At 42.0% G+C, this 21,913-nt stretch overlaps 1 protein-coding gene across 2 annotated transcripts in view; it reads left to right on the forward strand.

Annotated features, from left to right (window-relative positions):
- The first annotated feature begins 839 nt into the window (after nt 1–839).
- ZNF385D (zinc finger protein 385D) overlaps nt 840–21,913 on the forward strand; it is a 277,992-nt gene continuing 256,918 nt past the window's right edge. Inside the window, exon 1 of one of the 2 annotated variants that reach the window (XM_046682724.1) lies at nt 840–1,102. In XM_046682724.1, the coding sequence (XP_046538680.1) occupies nt 1,081–1,102 (22 nt within the window). In that variant the 5' untranslated portion in view covers nt 840–1,080. Of the gene's footprint in view, nt 1,103–1,850; nt 1,929–21,913 lie in introns of those variants that run through there. The other variant, XM_046682734.1, reaches the window with a different exon arrangement.

Here is a 21,913-nt window from a genome sequence, read left to right on the forward strand (position 1 = left end):
TGCGTATGTGTGTGTGTATGTGTGTATCTATATTATACTGGTGACCAAAGTCATGACACAATCTTGGTTGTGTTTCAGGCTAAAATCTCTCTCCCCTTCAGGGGTCAAAGATCAGTTCAGCTTCAGTGTCCCTTCTACTACCTACTAAGGGAGACAGCAAATGTGATCTCGTAAAACTGGGAGGTGATTTTTATCACCAGTTATTTTTCTTTACATTTCTCAATCAACCTAGCTCAGAAAATACTCAAAAAATAAAAATAACTGTCCACCAACTACTGAGTTTCTGTGATCTGAGCACTTTTAAGTGAAATCCTCTACTACCCTAGTAATGGTCCCTTGAATCTTTTATTCCTTTTAGGTATAAACATCACAAACAACAAACCCTAAAGCCCACAGCAAAGAGAATGCAGGCACAGAGCGCCAATCCTTTTCCCACTGCCTTTTTAACTTGGGAGAGGAGGCTAAATTTTGGCGAGGAGAACGACATTCACCGGAGGGGCGGGATAAAAGTGTGTCTAATTACACGTTAATGGCAGAACTCGCCTTAACCACGTCCCCTCCCGCACCTTGGTGAATTTCCCCTGTGCGAGTCTATGTGGATCCAGAGACCCTTCTCTCTTTAAGAGAGCCTCTCGCGCCCCTCACTCCGCCCCCTCCCAGGTCTCCGGGTTCGTCAAAGCTTCCCGAGAACCATGGTTGGTCCAGGCAGGCAATCGGAGCACCTCATGGAGCCGCTGCTAACCGGGGGTGGGGTAGGGTGGGGTGGGGGTGTCTGTTTGTAGTACTCTCAGTCCTGATGTCACAGGCGCGGCAAGGACATCGCAAGGAGGAGTCGGATTACAGTAAGGATGGGCAGTGCAGCAGGCAGCCCGAGCGCACGCTCCTGCCGCCGGGGATCGTAGCCCGGGAAAGGCAGCCGCAAGGCGCTCATCCCGCGGGGGAGGCACGCTCGGCGCTCGCTGCTCTCCACGCCGGGGACATTTCCACCGAATGTAGCATGAAACGGCTCTGCTCTGCGTGTCAGCCTTGGGTGCGAGCTGATGCTGAAGACGCCGCGGTGGGGTTCCAGCTGTCTGATTAATGAGAAACATAATGTATTTTGGTGAGTGTTAACTCTGATGATGTAATTCTGGGGGTGCCCAGCTCTTCATCAGTGCAGACAAGCCCTTTACAAAATCTTTAAGCCGCGAGAATATATTACATTAAACCCACCTCCAGTTGGCTACTGGAGGACCAAGCTGGTGGAGCCTTCGAAGCTTGCTTTGTGCCACACTTGGGGCTATTTATTAGTCATGGATGAGTTTAAGTTGGAAAAGAAAAGAGACAGGGGTGGGGGTGGATAAACTTTGCCTTGATTCGTCTGCATGAAGTTGGCTTTTTTAGCTAGGTGAAGAAGGAGATATGATGCGTGGGAAGTAATGGGCTAACTTAATGGAATGTAAAAGAAAGTTCCTAGACTACTGATGCTGTGAAAGCTTAGTCAATGTCAATGTTTTATTAAGCATTTTGGTTTTTCCCGAATTCTGAGGCGGAATGGGAAAACATTCTTTGGTGTGCAGTAGTTAAGCAGCTGAGCACACTCCATACCATCCCAGTTTCCCATCTAGCAGCAGCCTAGCACAAAATGCATATTATTTTAAACCCTTAGAGGTCCCGGAGCTGTTAAATATTTGTGCAGTTTATTGTGTGCCACGGTGGAAACCTCCCTAAGGTTTTCAGCTGAGCTGCGTGCATTTCCAGAAAACATGCTGAGGCTCAGATCTGGGCTATCAGTGGAGCGCTGCGAGCCGGCTGGGAGCTGTACATTCGCAGGGTAACGCTGCAACTTACTGCTAGGAGAGAGGGCAAAACCCCTTCAGTAAATAGGAAGCAGCCAAGGATTAGGACCGAATATCCTTTCCTCCTCCCTGAAGTTATGCTTTCCTTCTGTAAGTTCATCCCGCGTCGTCATCTAAGGGCATCTATCTGATACTAAAACGTTTGTGAGAGCAACTGGCGAGCGGCGTGGGAAGGATTCCAAGATGCAAATGCTCTGGGTGATTTCTTGGTTTGCTTTAAATCTGAAGTCTAGAGTCATTTTTCAGACTAACGATTCATTTAGATAAACTTGCAGTGGGCAGTATTAGCTTCTTGGGTATTTACTTCTGTGTGTACTATTTGCTTTGTTTTGTTTTCTTGAGCCTTTGAAACATTTGCGAAAGTGTGGAAGGAGCCCAAGTTGCAAATCCGAACGCCTGTAGTTGTCTTGACAGCAGTTTTGATTTCCCTATAATTTGTGTCATATTGGAAAAGAAGTCTTAAATACTGAAATTGATTGGGAAGAACGATTCTCATTTCCTAGCCAAATTTAAACAGAATCCGGAGTTAACACCTCTTTCCAGGGCATAGTAATGGAGGTGGTAGTCTTGTTTATTGGCCATTAATAAAATAGCAAGTATTTATTGTGAATATATTTTTGATAAATGGAAAAGCTGGTAAAGATAATATGTCTTTTGGGCAAAATAAAATTCCTGCTTCTGTAATGATATATGAGAAATGGCAAGTAGATTATAATTGTAGTTTAAGTTTTCGGCCTCTTGCAACAACTCCCTATGTGATTGTGGTGGGGGAGCAGCGTTACCCAGAGTCGTGGTATAGTCTAAAAGTACTGGTCAGAGGCCATCCATGCTGTACTGGATTATCATGTGGCTATTGGAGGAATTGTTCGCTAGGCTTGCTCACGTTATTAACTGTATGCTCATCCAGCCGTCTGGGAAAACAGAGTGACCCACAGGACAATTAGTTTCACTGTGTAATGCAAGTTTTAATAGTACAAAATGAAATGTGATGTCCTACTTCAGATGAAGCTATACTCTTTGAAAGACAAGGCTAAAGTTGCCCTCTCTGTCGTGAGCGTGGTTCAATCTTACCGTGATTCCAGCATCATATGTGTTTTTCTGTTCACGAAGGAAATCGTATGTATTCAGGAACGCCGTTTCTTTCAGGTTATGTTATGTGGCCCCTCACTCAAGCTGTTAGACACCCAGAACTCTGGGCTCCCACCTGTCTCTAATGAAATGCATGGTACAAGAGCTAGGGCAAGAAAAATTGAGCAATACAACCCGGGCATGTTAAGATTCTATAGCATTCTAATGTTTGCAAATCCCTAAGACTATGTATGTATGTAAGTATATTTATGAGTGCGTATATTTATGTGTGTGTGTGCATGCGTGTGTGTGTGTGTCCAAAATTTTAGCTATTTCAGGTGATTTTTCAAACCAGTGCTTTCACTTTGCAATTTGGTTGCCCGTTACTTTCTCCGTTTTGGAACTGCAAATGGTTTATGAAGTCAGGGAGAACAGGGACAAAGGGAAAGCAGGGCTGCATTCTTGGGCTCTTCTGGTGATTTGTGGGAATGGGGTAGAAGTGTCAGAAGTCTTTTATTTGCATCCCCAGCGGGGAGTGATGGAGAGCATGGTGATGCTGTAACACTGGGTGAATTGATATGCAAGCGGCATATTTACTCCCTTATAAATAATCTAATTTGTCAGTGTTGCACACCCACCTCCCTGTCAAATATAACTGAAGAATCAAGGCTCAGCCTCTCTGCTTCTCTGTATGCCTCCTTCCCCTTAGGGACTGGACAATTGGACCATGTCCTTGCTCAGTTGGAGTCAGTTGTGTGCGTGCAAGTTGGTGGAATATGTAATATTTCCAGTTCTCAAGCATAGCTCATGTTTTGAGTGTGCTGTCTCAGACTTACAAGACTAATGGACCCTTTTAATGACTTAAGCCTCACTCTTATCTCCTATTGAAATTTTAGTGCAGTGTTTTCAATAATTGTTCATTTGCACTTACTGCGCAGTGATTTAAGAGTTTGCTGTTCAGTCACCGTGGATACTTTTGTTACTTATTCTATTGATCCTGCATTCATTACTTGGAGTTAAAAATAAGGTTCACGTGGGAGAGGGAAGCAAGGAAAATCCCAGTCAGCAACCTGATTGGGATTTACTGTAAAAGCAAGGGAAATAATAAATACTTAGGAAGTTACCCTCTCCACCCCATAAATATTTTACATAGTTCAAAATTACATTTGCCAAGGATGAATAGCCGTTAATAATTTATCCAGAAATAAAAGCAAGGCAGCTTGGAGATTTCGCCCCAGATTAAGGAAGAGAGGCAGTGGGTGGTTGTCAGTACAACAGCCCTGAGCTGCCATCTTACAGTTTGGTGAAGAGGAGTGTGCTGGTGGGAAGGGCAGGCTCTTTGCTTGAGTGCCTCCCAGCTATTTCTCAGAGCCTGGCAGAAGGTTGTAACCATGTACTGTCTCCAGCTCTAAGCACCGTATGTCTGAATCATCTTCCCCTTTCCATCTGGCCCAACACATTTCTCCACTGCTGGAATGGGGAACTGTTGCCAGTGTCATGTCAACCTCACAAACTGTCCATGCTTGGCCAGAGAGGTGCCATGCCTCAACCCTTTGCCATCAGGAGAGAAAATGGGAGGCTGATGGCACTGAGGAGATTCTCTGTGGCCGAAGATCAGGACGTTTTCAGGCCCGAGGAAACCAGATGGAGACTATGGTGAGCTTAGAGCCAAGGTGGGGCTGGGGCTTGCTCCATGAGAATATTCCTGAAAAAAGAATTGATGCACCTTAAACAAATGAGCAGAACTTAGAGACAAATAGGAGGGCTCACTCTCAAGGCTGCTATTAATGGCGTATTAATTAAACCTGGAGAAAAGGCGAGCAAAATTTAGAAAGTGTGAATGAGCCGCTCAGGTTCAGCTTAGGTTAACTGTGGATCAGCTGTCTTTCTGAATATGCCTAAGAAAAATAGGAAAAATACTTAATGGAGTTCCTATCATAACAAGAAATACTTGATTGAGGAAGCTTTTAATATAACAGCTGGAAGAAAAAAACCTGGTAGGAAAATTCTAGGCCAGAAACCTATTCCCCTGCCTATAACAGACAGGTTTGTACATTGTCATAGGAGGGACTTTGTTTTTCCCCTGGGATGTTTAAAACATTCTCAAGTCAGCATTTACACTTTTGGTTGTGGCTGGACCATCAAGTTTCACCTCTAAAGCAGTATGTTAGAAAAACAGGCGGCGAGGTTATAAGGAAGGAAATGAGCAAAAAACAGCAGGCAGCAGAGAAAAACATTCCTCTTTTTTTATGTTTTCAGTGGAAACATTTAACTCGCCCTAATTAGTTTGCACTGAGTGATCTGTTATGGGGATTAGGTCCACCAGAGTCTTTTAAACACGCTGGAGGTGTTTCTGTCTTCCTGCGGCTGACGGGGGGAGAATCATTCAGGAAGGAACTTGGAAATCCAGATCCCCCCTTTTTAAAGTTTGAAATCATTACCATTATGTTTTATTGCAAATGAATCGAAATGATGTTCCGTAAATTACTGCATAACTAGGATGGACACTGTGGCCGGTGAATACTGTTGGAAAGGATCATATGCAGGAAGCAGAAATCTGAGAGAACTTCAAAAACCGTAGATTTCTCCCTCAGGACAATCCTCTTTAAATTCATATGAAGTTTTTATTTGAAGGAACCAAATTTGATCAATATGCCAGTAACACGGATTCCTTATTGCACCCTTAAAGTTTGAGCTAAAAATTTGTATTTTTTTCCAAAGGACCTTCTTAGTTGCTGTAATTATATGGAAATGAGATGAGTTTATTTAAGGGATAAGTTCCAAAATTCATGAGATAATGACGACTTGCAAAGTTACGCTTTTTGTGGGTGGCATAATTGTTCTAGAAAACAAATGAAAAATTTAAATTAGTGGTTTCTGACTTCCATTCCAGAAGATTTGGTCACAGCTGCTTTTGACTGAAACCTTCCTTGATAAGACAACATGTGTTGGCTAGTGTGTGTGTGTGTGTGTGTGTGTGTGTGTGTGTGTGTATGTTTCACACTGGCTTGTCAAATAGTACTTTGTTATATAAATACCCAAATATTATTCTTCATTCACATCTTTTATGTATTCCTAAATCTTTTCACATTATTTGCAAGGTAAAACATTATTGAAATAATAAGATGGATATAAAACTGTGTTTTGAGCACAGCTGGCTTTCAAGTTTAACAACCATTATATACCTTAGAGGTTTTAGAAATCAAGTCATAAGGATAATTTTCAAAGCTTTTCCTGCTTAAGAAGGAGTAATGCTTGTATAAGCAGAAACCTGTTTCTGTGACCTTGAGAAAGAGATGTTTCCATTTGTATTACACTCTGAAAAACATGTCAAAAAACAACAAAGGTCATAGTCGCTGCCCTCTCTCTCTCTCTTTAAAGAAACCATTACATATCATTTCCCACAAAGATTAGTTTTGCAACAGAATTTCACACATGATTGCTGGCATTAAGAGAAAATACAGCATAAGAGGTGGCTAGAAATATCAAAGCTTAAAGTGGTTGAGATCATGCTTAAACCAAATTGCTAGGGTTGAAAATAGGAAGATGCTTTGCTCTGTTGCAGCGTTAAAATCATTATGAAGCAGCTGGAAGTCGGCCTTCATTGGATGTGAGCTCCAGGTTTGCACGGCCTTTAAAATTGAAGGTATTTCTACGAAACCCTCTTGATTCCAAATCCTGAAATGCATAGGAACTTCTGTCAGAACACTGGATCGGGTGCCCTGAACCCCTTCTCCTTATCAACCTTCCAGTTTTGTCTTTTTTCGCCCACTTGCAGTATCACATTTCTGTAAGTGGGGAGGAGAAAGAAAAGTAACCTGGCCAAGGTCAGAAGGGAAATGGGCAGCAGAGTCAGGATTGGTGCTCTGAGCCAACACGGTCTGCCCCAAAGCACCATTGTGCCTGGTGGGAGATGGGGGCTGTGGCTGGGGTGGGTTTGGCAGCTGAGAATTCTGCTAATGGATGAATGGTGTTTGATCTGTATCCTCAGCACCCTGCTCGGCTCCATGCCAGGCACACAGGCACTTTCAAACATGTGTTGATTGTGCAAGATTGAATGGCTGTTGGAGACCAGAGAGGAAGGAGAGCCCCTTTCTCAGTGGATCCTTTAAGGCTGCCGTTCCCCCTGAAAGCTGGTGTCTGTGTGTTGACAAGAGACGTGAGCTCCGCTTTGCTCCTGAGACACTAGCTGCTTTTTTTTTTTTTTTAAATCTGTAAAAGGACTAGTCTTTAAGAATTAAATCTTGAAATAAACCTAAGGAATTCCCCAATCTTTTTTCTGTTTCCATTTCCTTCTCTCTTCATGGGACCCTGCAGTGTCAAGAGAAGAGGGACAAATCAATAGACTATTAAGACCAATATTAAGACCAAAATGTCTGAAAACACCTCAAATCATCCTCTAAGATGGTAGAAGTGTGCATCGTATCAATTCGCCTGATCACAACATTCTGTTGCCACAGGTGGAGGCAGGCAAGAAAACCCCCTGTGTACAAGTAGCTGAAAATGCCCGGGAAGGCCCCCAATTTTGAAGATTGCCACTTGTGAAGGCTGAAGAAAATGGAGATAATTTTGACTCCTATTTGCAAGGCTTTTGTAAAATTGTTCTTCACACTTACCTTTTTCATATTCATGCATTCGGCTGATGAGGGAAAGTGCTTGTGGCAGATTGCTCTGAGGATAAAAACGCAATAATGAATATAAACGTACTTTAATAAACATGATCCCTTACACTTGTATAGCAATTTGTATTTTTCAAAATGCATCAACATTATGCTTTTTTTATCCTTAAAATGACCCATTGCAGGAGGTAGACAAAATATAATTATTCCTATTTTTAGATGAGGAATCTGAGCCTCAGATGACTGAGATTGCTTTCTCAAGGTCACACAGCTAGTCAATGTTAAGGCCGAGACTCCAATTCAGTACTTCTGAGACTGACTTCAGTTTTCTTTACTCTTTACAGCAGAGCATAGGGGATAATTTTATGAATGGAAGATTATTTGTAATATTAATGGTAGAAAAAATATTGCAGCTGATAGCTAAAGAAATGAATCCAAATGATTGGGATCTAAGATACGTTTGTGTTTTGACTTTGTGGAATCACAATTGATAACCAAGGCCTGAGCATAACTCATACTTTTATTTATCCTGCCTTCTCTTTTTACATCAAATAATTCATAATCACACAAAAATACTAATTAGAAGGCATAAATCGGCCTCAAGCAGGACCCAGGCTCTCTCTACTTTCTCCGTTTCTCCAAGGCAGTGTTGGATATTAAGGCTTGTAGTAATTATATTTCCTGCTATCTCACAGTTTAACTCAATGCTTGGGAAAAAAATCCAAGTCATTTGTGCTACAAACTCTTTGATATTTACAACGACACCATCTCCAGGATTTATTCAAGATGGAGTCCCAGCCTGGCACTTTATTCTGTGACTGATAAAGAGGAAAAAATGGCCTACATTAGAATCTGAACTGTTCCACTTACTGGCTCTGTAATCTTGGGCAAGGCGCTTCACATTTTTGATATCCAGTTCTTTTGTAAGAGGAGAATAATGATAATATGTTTCCCACAGTTCTATTTTGAGGACTAAAATATACAAGGCATATAAAAGTGCCAAGCCCTAGGAAGTACATGGTAAGCCGTCAGTAAAATTTGATTCTCTCTTACTTTTCCCCTCTATATCCAACCCAATATACAAATGTATGAAAATTGATAAAAGTTATTATAGCTGTTAAGGTCAAACCAGAATCAGGAACCATGCCACTTAATTCCAAAAGAAGGACTTTAATGCAGATAATTTGTTATATGGGTGTTAGAAGAGCTGAGAAGCCACAGAAGGGATCGTGAGGCAACCCAGAGATTAGAAGTAGCAAGACACCGGCAGTTGTAAGATGAAGACGCAAGAGATAGGGTCCTGGAGGACAGGGCCCAGGGCCTCCTGGTGGGAGCTGGAATCACGGCAGGCCTAAGACATTGAAGGATAGGAGGATTCAGCCGTAGGCACAGAGAGAGAGAGACAGAGAAATACCCTGGCTTCTCCCTTTTGCCCACCCTCCAGTGCGCTGCCTCTGCCCCTCACTGGAGGAACTGAGCCAGAGGCCAACTGACAAGGCAGCCTGGGCAATGCATCCTGCAGGTGTCAGCCCCTGGCAGTCCAGCGAAAGTTTGAGAAACAGATCTCAGGGCAAACTGGCCAAGGACCTGAAAGGAGATCTCATACCTGATGTAAGTGGCACTTTAAATGAAAGTGTCTCTGCAAAAACATCTCAATTATCGGTGAGAGGTTTGGTTGGAAGAGATACAGCAAGAGAGACAGGAGTATAGTTAAAGAGCTTTCAGCACGTCCTCGCCAACCCTCCCAGTTCAAGTACCAACTTTGTCACTTGCTCGTAGTGTGATGTTGGACAAATAGTTGAATCTGTCTGCGTCGATTTTTCCTTTCCTACAATGGGTTAAAGAGTCTATCTGACAGATAGCTTCAGATGTGGAACCTCAACAGAGATGTTGAATGCAAGCTTCATAATCTGCAAAGTGCCATATGATTGGGCCTTGTTATGAGGATGTGAAAACCCAAGTGAATTAGAAAGAGAAGAGCGGATTAAAAAAAATTAAAAACAACTTGGAACTATGTATTCAGCTCTGCAGCTTAGCATTCCAGCAGAGATTTCTAGTTCACTGTGGAAGGGAGCATTTGCTTACTTCCTCAAACAGCCCCTTGTATTGTGGGGTTAGAGGTACCTTCAAGGCCACATCTAATCGGTTCTTTGTCGTTATCCTATAACAAAGGGAAATTGCAGAAGCAGAGTCTGGGGAGAGAAAGTGAGCAGGGCAGGAAACCCTCTGTAAAGACTCTGTGTCCCATATTCCTTCCTCTCCAAGACTCTAATGGGGATAGACACGTTGAAAGCCGAGGGAGTTTATTAATAGTTGCTTGGGAAGGGAAGAGGGATTCAGTATCGATTTTTATCCTTCCATGTGTTGCTGGACTTTTAAAGACTGATTTCTTTGGCTGACTGGCCCTGCTATTAAAAAAAAAAAAAATAAGGCAAACCATTCCACCCTTCCTGTATGGAATTATTAGCATCTCGCTCAAAGCCTGCCTGTAAAGCGCTGTGACAGTTCATAAGTTATGGTGCCCTTGTTTTGAGGCAACGCCGCTGTAGCTGCTGGGAACTATTGCCCATGCAGTGCACAATATGGAAGTCGCATGATTACCACCAGGTGTTTTAATTAGCTGCCCCGAGGAAGGGCGGGCTGTAACTTAGAGGTCTATGGGAATTCTTGGGAGTCATATCCTAAGGAAGCTTTATCAGTTAAAAGGTGCTTTAGAAGACAGGTTCCTTTAAAGAAAATTTCCTTTATAAAAGAGTTGTGTAGGATCCTAAACACCAACCTTCTGGTAAATTGCTTCTTTTTTGGCTGTGTTTTTTCCTAAACTTTTAAATGCTTAATAAATAGGAATATTGTAATGAGAAGCCTAAGACGTGGGCTTTCCGGTCCTCTTGGTTTCCTTAGAGAATTCCTCAACTCCCACTTGTGGAGAGCAGTCCTGGTGCTGACAGATGATGTGGGCACCACTGACAGGGCAGGGAATTTAACAGAGCGTGGATGCCTGCTCGGTGCCAGTGCTGGCGTGAGCTGGTTCATTGGCACCTCACCACCATCCTTAAGAGGAAGATCAGTGATCTAAATCCTGGCTGCACAAAGGAATCCCCCGGGCAACTTTGAAATGATGCTATTGTCAAGGCCCGACTGCAATCCCATTAAATCCTCTTCCCTCGGGGTGGGGCCCAGGCATCTGCATTAAAAAAAAAAAAGCCTCAGTTGATTCTGAAGGACAGCTGGAATTCAGAACCACTGAAATGGGCAATTTTAACTACTTTCTAGAGCATATCTGCACCCTAAGAGTTTCCAGCTTGCCCCAGGTCACCCAGGCTACCTGGTCGGGATTCCACCCCAGGTCAATTGGAGTCTGAAGCCTGTGTTCTTTCTCCCCTCCACATGCTGCCTCGCCTTAGAGAAATCAGTCCATCGCATGAAGTCTGAACCTGATTACAAACTGCCTTGTGCTGCCCCCTGGTTTCCAGAGTGGAAGTCCCTAAGGGATGGGCCCCCCTCCTTTCTACTTGGGATTCTTTGTAGAGCTGACACCCAAAAGAGGCTCATGCTGTGCTAGTAGCATTCCCTGTGATCCGGGATCACAGTGGTATGGTTCTGGAAAGGATTTAAGAGCCATGTTTCTTAAAATTTAAGGTTATACATATCACCCGAGGATCATATGAAAATGCAGGTCTTGATTCAGTAGGTCTGGGGGTGCGGCCCAGGATTCTGCCTTTCTGACAAGCTCCCAGTGGCATCTGTGCTGCTGGTCCACCGACCACACTTTAAATAGTAAGGCTTGAGAGGTCATTTTTCTGGGCTACAGCTTGCTTCAGATATGGGCAATCAAGGCTAAGTCTCTAACTCAAATCTCCCTATTTCTATTCCACAAGATGCTGAAAGGTCCATGGCATGAGTTCTGAGTAGGGTGACCAACCATCCTACTTTGTCTGAGGCTGAGAAGTGCCAAGGACATGGGACTTTCAGAGATGAAATTGAGAGAGTCTCGTGCAGACTGGGATGAATTGGTCCCCCTGGTTCCAACAGATCAAGTTCAAATCCAAACTTCAATGCTGGAGACCAAGCTCCCCATGGAGAACTTGAGCAGGTGACTTGATCTCTTTGACCTCAGTTTCCCTAGCTTTGAAGCAGGAATAATAAATGATGCTTCCTAGAATAATTGTAAGGATTAAATTAGAGGGCATATGTAAAGGACTCGACATACCGTCACAGGGTTCATTCTCACTAAATGCTGGCAATGGCTCTTGCCGTGAATTCATAGACCTGACTCCGTACTGCCCTCCTGTACTGAAAAGAAGAAGAAATACCCCAAAGATCAAGTGTAAGTGGTCATGGATCATCTTTATTGCACCATCTCTATAGAGGGCAGCTTGTAAATCACCTCTTGCCGTGAGATATGATGAGCAAGCCGGGGTGAAGTCATTCTTGGTTCAGTGTACAGTTTGCCTACCCTGAACATCAATACTTATGCGTTTTGTTTGCTGTTTAGGGAAAGAAAGGCCTGGCTAAGGCTTCACCACCTTGGGACCTTCAGAACTGGCCCCTTGTGTTCCTGTCGACCTTGTTTATCTGTTAGTGTTTCTCTGAGCTCTGTAACAACTTATGAGGGCAGCTGCTGCTAATGACTGTGCCTTCTATCTCCTGACCCGATATTGTGTTAACAATCGATATCCTTAAAACAACACACACACACAGAGACAAGGCAGCACCTACACCACAGCTTCTACCAAAAATACCCGTGGAGAAGAGAAAGACTTTTAACTCACACACTTCCTAACACAGAGCCTGGCACATGCGCACTGGAATCACAACTGTTTACTGAGTAACTGAGTATAATGCCAAGCCATAGGCATCTCTTTTCTTTTTTTGAGGAAGATTAGCCCTGAGCTAACTACTGCCAGTCCTCCTCTTTTTGCTGAGGAAGCCTGGCCCTGAGCTCACATCCATGCCCATCTTCTTCTACTTTATATGTGGGACGCCTACCACATATAATGCACACATGCCAAACAATGCCATGTCTGCACCCGGGATCCGAACCGGTGAACCCGGGCCGCCGAGAAGCGGAACGTGCAAACTTAACCACTGCACCACCGGGCGGGCCCCAGGCGTCTCTCTTTGATGCAATGAATTTCCAGTAGAGACCTGGGGTTCTACTTCATCATCAATTGGCTGGTGTTGAGTGAGTGAGGCTGGCTTTGCCTGTCCTTGCCTAGGAAAGCCAATTCACTCTCCTCCTGTCAAATGCCATCCGCTTATCAGAGCATGTAGTCTGCCAGATATGTGACTATTATGTGCAGAGCAAAATGCACTTTTGTTTTTCTATTATGACTAGTAAGTAGGGCTGCTACAAACAGCAAATTATTCCACAGTAGGGGTTACCGGGCCTGCACTGCTGCCGACTAGCATTTTAGACAAGAAAACAAATGAACAACAAAGCAGAAGCTACTCTTGCTTTCCTCAAGCATAAAATGCAATTGCAGAAAGGGCCCAACACAATCCCACTTTCACTTATGTCCATTTTAGAGGCAAAATTGGGAGATGTTTGTCTCTGGTCCCATCTCTGCTTACTATAGTCATAGCCTATGTCATTCAGAGAGGGCATTAAACATATGGAATCAAGGTCTCCATTTCATAGACAGGAAAACAGAGGCCAAGTGATCAGTAAATGCACATATCTGGCTAGTACCAATACTCAAACTAAAAGTTAAAACCCAAGTCTTGATTTATGGTGTGAATTTGGATGAATTGCCCTGAGCCTCAGCTTCCAAGTCAGTAAATTGAGATAATGACAAGTCACCCTACCTCACAAGGCAGCGCTGTGACTCCTAAAAATAGCTAAGGTTTATGAAGTCCTTAGTCCCTGCCATCACTATTCTAAGTATATCAGCTCAACCAGTCCTCCTAACAGCCCTGTGACGGAAGAATGATCAGTATGCCTATTTTACAGATGAGCAAGCAGAGGTACAGAGAGGTTAAGTAGCCAGACTATAGCAAGCAGCCAAGCTGGGTGCTACCCAAAACGTCTGGCTCCCTTGCACAGGCTTGCCCACCACACTGTTTTGTGTGACCTTGACTAAATTTCAGCCTCTGAAAACCAGAGCCCTGGGGCGTCTTCTCACTATGCAGATGGAGCAGCAGGTTTTTGAAGCCAGCAACAAACTAACAAGTGAACCAGCACACAGCAGAATTCCTCTCAGCTTGCATGCCCAGCAGCCACCTGCTGGTGGGGCCTGAGGCTGAGATCAGGGAAAGAGTCCAGTTTCCTTCCAGAAAGTCCACACAGGGAGAAGCGATAGGAAATCTTGTTCCCGGAACATGCAGGACCAATCCCAGTCATGCTCCCAAATCATAGCTTACCAATAATGCTAATCGCAAGGATAGCTGGCTTCTGTGTGCCCGGGATGTGCTCCAGGGCCTTTCCCGGTGTGTTTGTGCCTGATACAGGGACCATTCTCTTCCAAAAGGAGCAAGCGATTTCCTTTCTCACTGATGTCTTCCTAGGCACGTGATGTAATGTGCCACGTGTAGCGTGGTCTCTTCTTGTCAGATAATAATCCAAACTTCTTATACGTCCATGGAGCATCAGAAACTGAGAGAGACTGCACTCTTTCTGTACTCTCAATAGAACATATTCTGTTTCTTGAAAAGGTAATACGTGTACAGCTTTTTAAATCAATCAGATATTATAAAAGGGGAAATAGTGAAGAATAAATCTCCTACCTCGACCCTAGTGCACTTAGTTGCATTTGAGAGCCTAAATTCTGTGGAAAGCGAGGGATAGGGGTGAGGGCAATGGTTGAAGATGGTCAAGAGGCACAAACTTCCACTTACAAGATGAATAGGTTCTGGGCTGTAACGTACAGAATGGTGACTAAAGTTAATATGGTAGTGTACGTTTGCAAGTTGCTAAGAGAGGAGATCTTAAAAGTTCTCATTATGAGGAGAAAACTTGAAACTATGTGAGGTGATGCATGTTAACTAAATTTACTGTGGTGATCATTTCTCAATATATACATATATCAAATCATTATGTTGTATATCTTAAACTTATATGATGTTATATGACAATTATATCTCAATAAAACTGGAAAAAATTCTGTGGAAGGGTACATGTTTAACTCTCCCTATTTTTTACATGGAATGGAAGCGTACAGTATCCCGTTTTGCATATTGCTTTATTTAGCATATACTGATGTTTCTCATTCTTTTTATTTTATGGCTACATAGTGTTCTAATGCAGGAACGTATTGTGATTTATTTTACTAGCCCTTTTAAAAGAAAAATACGTTCTTTCTATTCTTTTATTAATAAAAGCAATGATTATCATTGTGTACATATAGGTCTTTGTGTACATGGACACACAGATCTACAGGGTAAATTCTTAGAAGTGGAATTTATGGGGCAAGATGTATTTAATTCTCATGGGTATTGCCAAAGTGCTCTATGGAAATTGTGTGTGTGTCTGTGTGTGTGTGTGTGTGTGTGATAGGAAGATTGGCCCTGAACTAACATCTATTGCCAATCTTCCTCTTTTTTCTTGAGGAAGATTGTTGCTGAGCTAACATCTCTGCCAGTCTTCCTCCATTTTATGTGGGATGCCACCATAGCATGGCTTGACAGGTAGTGCTAGGTCTGTGCCCAGGACCAGAACCTGCGAACCCCGAGCTGCCGAAGTAGAGGACGCGAACCTAACCACTATGCCACCGGGCTGGCCCCATGGAAATTTTTTATTGGCAAATTTCTACATATATGTCTGTCATTAAAAAGTAGAATGGCTGTTTTCAAAGTGGTGAACTGTTTTTGTGAAAACTGCCTTGCAGACTTCTCAGAGCGTGAAATCTCAAAATAGAACAAAATGAAGTGGCTTCCTGCTCTTTTGTCCTTGCTTTTCCCTCCCCAGCCTATTTCTCCTTTTCGCTTCTATTGGCTAATTCCATAGATATTAGTTTCAATATTCAAAAAAGCAATGGTGCCATAAAATCAAAAGATACCCTATGCTTTAAGAATGGGGATAAATGCAGCAGAAAGACTGCATCTTATAAGTGAAATTGTACCCTCTTGCCTCAAAAGTAGAATGTTGATCCTTGAAAGATCTCTAAATCAGTTAGATCTAAAGCTGAACATGGTTGGAAGTTTCATTTTCTTTGGAGCCAGTTGGCATTAAAAGGTCAAAACACATTTGCATAATTCCATATTTCGGTGGTTTTTTCTTCTATCCTAATTCCATGTTCTTCTTTTACTTTTTCAGCATCTCTCTTTAGAGTACATTAGGCTTAGACATAATCTGGAATGTCTATAGCTTGTCTCTATGGTAAAAATGCCACATTTGTTAAAGAAACAAAATCCCCAAGCTGTGATGATGGTCACCATTTATTTAGCTCTTGAGCTCCTTACAAACATCAGTTCATTTACTCACTAAAAGAATGATATTGTTTTAATGAATTAGGTGTCATTCTCTCTATTTTATAAAGGAGGAAAGATGCACTTAAAGGTTAAGTTTCTTGTCCAGGGTCAAAGAGATTGAAAATGGCAGGTGCAGGATCCAACTCAAGACCTTCTGACTGGACATGTTGTGTGCCAAAATGTTTATACCACTCTTTGGTATTTTGTCTGGGACACTACTCTTGGGCCACTTCTGTGGAATCTTGGTAGGAAGGGACATTTATATTAAGTAGAGCTTCCCACTTTTCTGGTCCTTGCTGTTGAAGAGTCTTAAGGACAATCATAGCAATTCCTGCTAAGGTATAAATAGTACAAAGAGCCCTATCCTACAATAGGGGCTCCGAGAAAGGAGGGTAGACCACTCATCCCTTCTCTCTTCTGGGGAGAGGTGGTCTCCTGTGGTATCTGCTGTCTCTTTGGACCATCTTAGCAGTCCCCAGTGCTGTCAAAGCAACATAAATTAAGTGAAGGAAATCAGTAAATCATTGCACTTTATGATATGCTAATTAGGAGTGCTCTGTAGAGCTCACTGTCTAGTGTCCTAATTTATGTCCCCTCTGTTCTTTGAGCCGTTTAAAGTTCGCCCGCCCTAGAGACCACACAAGCCTTGTGTAATATGCATTAGAAGAATCTCATATCCGGATGGCATCTTGGGATTTCATCTGACGTCTGGCATCCTTATATTTATAGGTGAGAAAAAGGAAGTGAATGAGTTTAATTATTAACCTAAATAAAGGGTCAATAGTGAGTGGTGGAGCTGAGCTGCCTAGAATTAAAGCGTGTTGACTCCTTCTCGGTACCCTTTGCCCTCCTCGAGACCTAAGGGGGCTGTTTGATATCTCATTCTTTGCTAACAACAAATCCAGGAGATGAATATTATTTTCGTTTTATAGACGAGGAAACTGACATTAAGCCACTTCCCCAAAGTTGTACAGAAAGTGTGGGAGCCAGGAGTTGAGTGCAGGCTCACGCGCTTTCTACTTCTCTCTGCTACCTGGATTCCAAGCTGCAGTCTGCTGTTACGTGCGTTAGGTTTGAACTGAACGTGGGTGGATCCCTGCACTTCTCAAGGTCTAAATGAACTCAAAGATCCCTTCCAGACCTGAAATTCTCAGATTCTACAATAGCTGTGGGGATAAAAGGGTGGAACTCATTAGAGCAATAAATCACTGCAGCCCACGTGAGTCCCCAAAGCGTGATCAAGTCTCCTCACTCCATTCTTCACTCTCAGCAGTGTGCATCATTTATCTCCTGTGTGAACTGCTATAATCATCCCTAATGGCTTTCCTGACTTGATTCTCTTATGCTTCCAACTCAACCAACACTTTGCTCTCCCAAGGCAAAGCTACAGACGTGATACCCCCCCAACACACACATACATGCTCAGATGCCCGTAGTGATTCTTATTTCCTGATAGAGAGTTTCCAAATTCTTATCGAGGTGGTCAGTACAGTCCAGGTTCCGGCCGCAATTTACCTTCAAGTTTCATTTTTACAAAACTCCCCTAATCTCATCCTAAACTCTGGCTCTGCAGAACCACTCGCTGTTTCTTAACCCTTCTGAGACTTTGCCTCATGTTGTCCTTCTTATGTGATATATGTTTGTTTTTGCCTCTGTGCCTCCAAAAATCTAAGCACTCATTACTTGTTCACTCTTATTATTTTCTGTCCTTTAAATGTATTATGTAAAAATGTAATCTTATGAATTCTTCAAGAAAGTCTACTGCAAATGTACCTCCTTTAGGAAGACCATCTAATTCCTTATAAAAGGAGTAAACACCCTTTCTCTGAATTTCCATGTATGGTATTTCCCAAACCTGTCTGAGAAAAACTGGAGTGTTTTAAAAGTTCAGTGTTTCCTACTCTCCACTCTAGATTTACTGAATCAAAATCTCCAGGGATAAACCCCAGGATGCTGTATTTTCAAGAACTCCTCTCCCCCCAATTTAATTTCATAAAATTTTTGGCTCTCCATAAAGAAACCTATAAATGTAATGCAGTAGCACATATAACACTAATAGGATTTAATTGTGAACTAGACAAAATAATACAACAATTTATCTCAAAGGAGAAGCATAAGCAAACACTCTAGGAACTTCTGAAAAAGGATGGTTCTGACAGGGAAGACTTACCTTAAATTATATCATAAAACTATAATAATTAAAAAATTTGGTCCTGAATCATAGACAGGTAATAAAAAACAGATTAGAATATCTAGAAGTAAACCTCAATGTTTATGTATATAGGGATTTAGGCTATGATAAAAATGACATTTCGATTCATTGTTGAAAACAGGAACTATTAAATAAATGGTTTGGGTACAACTGGATAAACATTTAGACAAATAAATAAAATGGATTCCTGTTCCATTCTTTACACCAAGATAAATTATAGATTGAACAAAGATTCAAACATAAAAACTGAAGCTATAAATTTATAGAAGGAAGCCCAGGTGAATAAATTTATACTCTTGCAGTGGAAAAGCCCTTTGTAATCAGGACACAAAACCAAAACTATAAAGGGGAAAAAATGATAAATCTAACGGTGTTGAATTAATAACTTATGTTTAGGGAAAATAATTCAAAAACTAAAGAAAAAAACAAGTAACAAATTTGGCAAACAATATTTAAACACTATTGTCCGATAAATGGCTAATTTTTTTAATTAACAAAGAGTTTATAAGAATCAATAAGAAAAAACAAACCACTCAAAAGAAAAATGAATATGAGCAAATGCATTATAAATAAATATATATTGACAGTGACAATATGAAACGACCCTCAATTTCACTCATAATTAGCAAAATATAAATAAAAATAACGGAATATATGTAGTCATTCACTTAGGAGATTGGTAAATTTTTAAAAATTGGACAAATTTTTAAGAGTTAGGAATGGAAAAAGCCACTTTTATACATAGTTATGTGTAAGAGAATAAATTTTTGCAAACCCTTCACAAGGTGATTTGATAATGTTTATTTATGCCTATTTTTTATAGCAAGTACTGTGCTCTAGCAAGCTTGTTACTAGGAATATACTGTATATTCCCAAAAGGTCACTCACATGTATGATTAAGGATGTTAAATGCAATGTTGGTTTTTAAAGCACAAACTGGGAGCAACAAAAGCAAACATCAGTAGGGGATACATTAAATAAAATTACAGTGCATTCAAAATGTTGGAATAGTGTGCAGCCATGAAAAAATTAAGTATATCTTTAGATTGTGATATGGAATAAATGTAGAATGTAACAAAGCTTAGACAGGTAAAGAGAAATCCCAAAAGAACTCACTTTGGGGGTAAAAATTTAAGAAGGTTCTTTGATAACTACACTGATATAACCACATTCATTTCCAAAAAGAAACATAAGAAATCATTAGCAGTTGTTAGATTTAGGCACGGCTTATGCTTTTTAAGTCATTCTGTGCAGACAGAATGTTCCATGAGACCAGGGGTTCAGGTCTGTTTTGTTCACCTCTGTATGCCCCGCATGAAAACAGTGTCTGGCAAGCATAGGTGCTCAGTAACTCTACGTGGAATGTCTGGTTAACTTTTTTTTCTCATCAAGGATTATCTCTTATTGGAATATGAGCCACTTTTTTTTGGTTCTCTTATTTATATTTCTCTACATTGACAAAGATAAGAAATAAGCTTAAAATGGTTATGAGATATATGTACAAGCTTTCCGGGTGGTTCTGCTGCTCAGCTGGAGTTGGAAAGCACTGTGAGCGCATCGTCTTCTCCCCTTTTGAGAAGAGTCTCTTTCAGCCAGCGGGACAGATGTTTGTGGTTGGGAATCATGTCTGTTTTTTGGTTGTGACCTTTGCAGGCCGACTCATCTCTTGCACAGTGCTGAGGAATGACTCAGATCCCATGCTCTGTTGTCAGGTTGCCTGGTTTTAGTCCCCCACTTGTGCCTATTAGCTGAGTGGCCCTGGCCAAAGCCCCCATGTTTGTGTCTCAGTTTCCTCGTAAGGTTGTTCTTAAATGAGATGATGCATGTAGCGTGCATAATACAATCTTCTTAGTGCTAAGTGGTAGCAGTTTGTTATCTAGCATGGAGTGATATGGTCAGTAAATGATTACTGAATGAATGAAGAATGAATCAGTGAAAGAATGAAGCTCCTGCATTGTGATGGGAGACCTGAGGCAGGTATGCCTATGTCTCAGTAGCTCTGGAGGGAATTTAGTGAAAAATCATCTGGTGATTTACTCCAAAGTAGGCATAGAACTAATCCTCTTCCAGCTACAAGGAGATCTCAGTCTCCAGTTGTTTGTTCCTTAGCCGAGTTCCTTAGTATTACGAGTCTGGTTCCTAGCAGCATCATGAGTGGTGTCATTTTTTGGGCTTGTTAAGGCGTTTCCTCTTTGTTGCCCTGGCTTTCTGAGCTGTCGCTGTCCTTCCAAACCTCCCTTGTTTTTCATTTTGTGCTGGATTTCCCACCCAGTCGATTGACAGCCCAATTGAGGACTGGATTTGGAGAGATTACAGAAACCCAGCCTGTTAAGGCACCAGGAGAACTGAGACTTTATCTTTAAAATACTTTGTGGGGAGAGAGAAGCTGCCATCCCACCGGAGTTCCTCACAGTTGACAAGATCATCAAAGTCCTCCAGTCACACTGCCTTCCACTGCTTGTGGAAATCACAGTTTTATCTTCAAAGACAGTGGAGTGGGAAGATAATCCCTTCTCATTGCAGGTTATAAAATAAGTGTTACCTCTTCTTAATCTTAAAATAGCTTGAATGAAGGCCTTTTAGCCAATGACTAGCAAACCAATATTTAAATAAATATGCCCTAATGAGCAATTAGCTTTTAGGGTTTTATTGCTTTTGAGTTCTCGTTGTTTATAAATCTCTACCTTGGGGTATAAGACATACTGGAATACTCATAACTTTGATTTTTGCTGTCAGTGAGACTGGAATGGTGGGAGAAGCCCTCCTGCTCACCCTTCCTAAATCATTACCAGAGCGTGACTCAGCATGGAAGGAAACAGAATTTCTATTTCTGAACTCAGAACAGAGGCAGGATAGAGCAGTGGTTAAGGGCACAGGCGGGGAAGGCATTCACCCATTCAATCAGTAGGCTCCTCACACGCATGCTGAGTTCTGCCATGTCCCAGGCACTGTTCTGGATGCCAAACCAGTGAATGAAACACAGATCTTTCCCCTTGAAGAATTTACATTTTCTTAGGAAGAGGCAGGCATTTAACAACAAACATAATTAATAAATAAAGCATACAGTCTGTTGGAAGATAATAAGCACTATGGGAGGGAAATGCTCTTCCAGAAACATCTGGCCAAGCCCTGGAGGAGTGGGCCAGCTTGCTGGAGGGGGCCTCATTCTGAAGGTCATATGTGAGCCGAGATTTGAATGAATTGAATCCCTCCTCTGCCACTAACTAGCTGAGTATGTTGGGCAAGATCCCTGACACACTGAGGCTGTTTCCTCACCTGTGAAGTGGCGAAAATATTTAACTTATTATGCTGTGGAGGGAATTAAATGAACAGACCTCGGTAAATGCAGCTGACCTATAGTAAATCCTCAAAAAGCTGTGGGGTTTTTATGGCTTGTTTTATTATTATACATTCAGTTGGTCTAAACTTTTGTTTAAAAAAGGCGAGTAAAATAGTTTTTAATTGGATGTCTTTTTTTTAAGTGGTTATGAGCCCCATGATGGTGTCACACAAGCCTTGAGTTTCTATGACCTGGTAAATCCTTGGTTTGTTTTTTTTTTCCTCGTAAACTGAGCCTGGGAAAGAAAATGCCACCATACTGGTTGAGCAGGCATCTGATCTTTTCTTGCTTCACCTTATGTAAGATGAGGGAAACCACCTGGGTTCTAACCTGAGCAGGCTGGACCTGAAGCATCAAGACCAGAAGGCAACACAGAGCTGGGTAGGCAGGAGGATGAGCCGGAACTGCATAGGCCTGGGACACCAAC

Source organism: Equus quagga, chromosome 1, assembly GCF_021613505.1.
Source record: "Equus quagga isolate Etosha38 chromosome 1, UCLA_HA_Equagga_1.0, whole genome shotgun sequence".
NCBI lineage: Eukaryota > Metazoa > Chordata > Mammalia > Perissodactyla > Equidae > Equus > Equus quagga.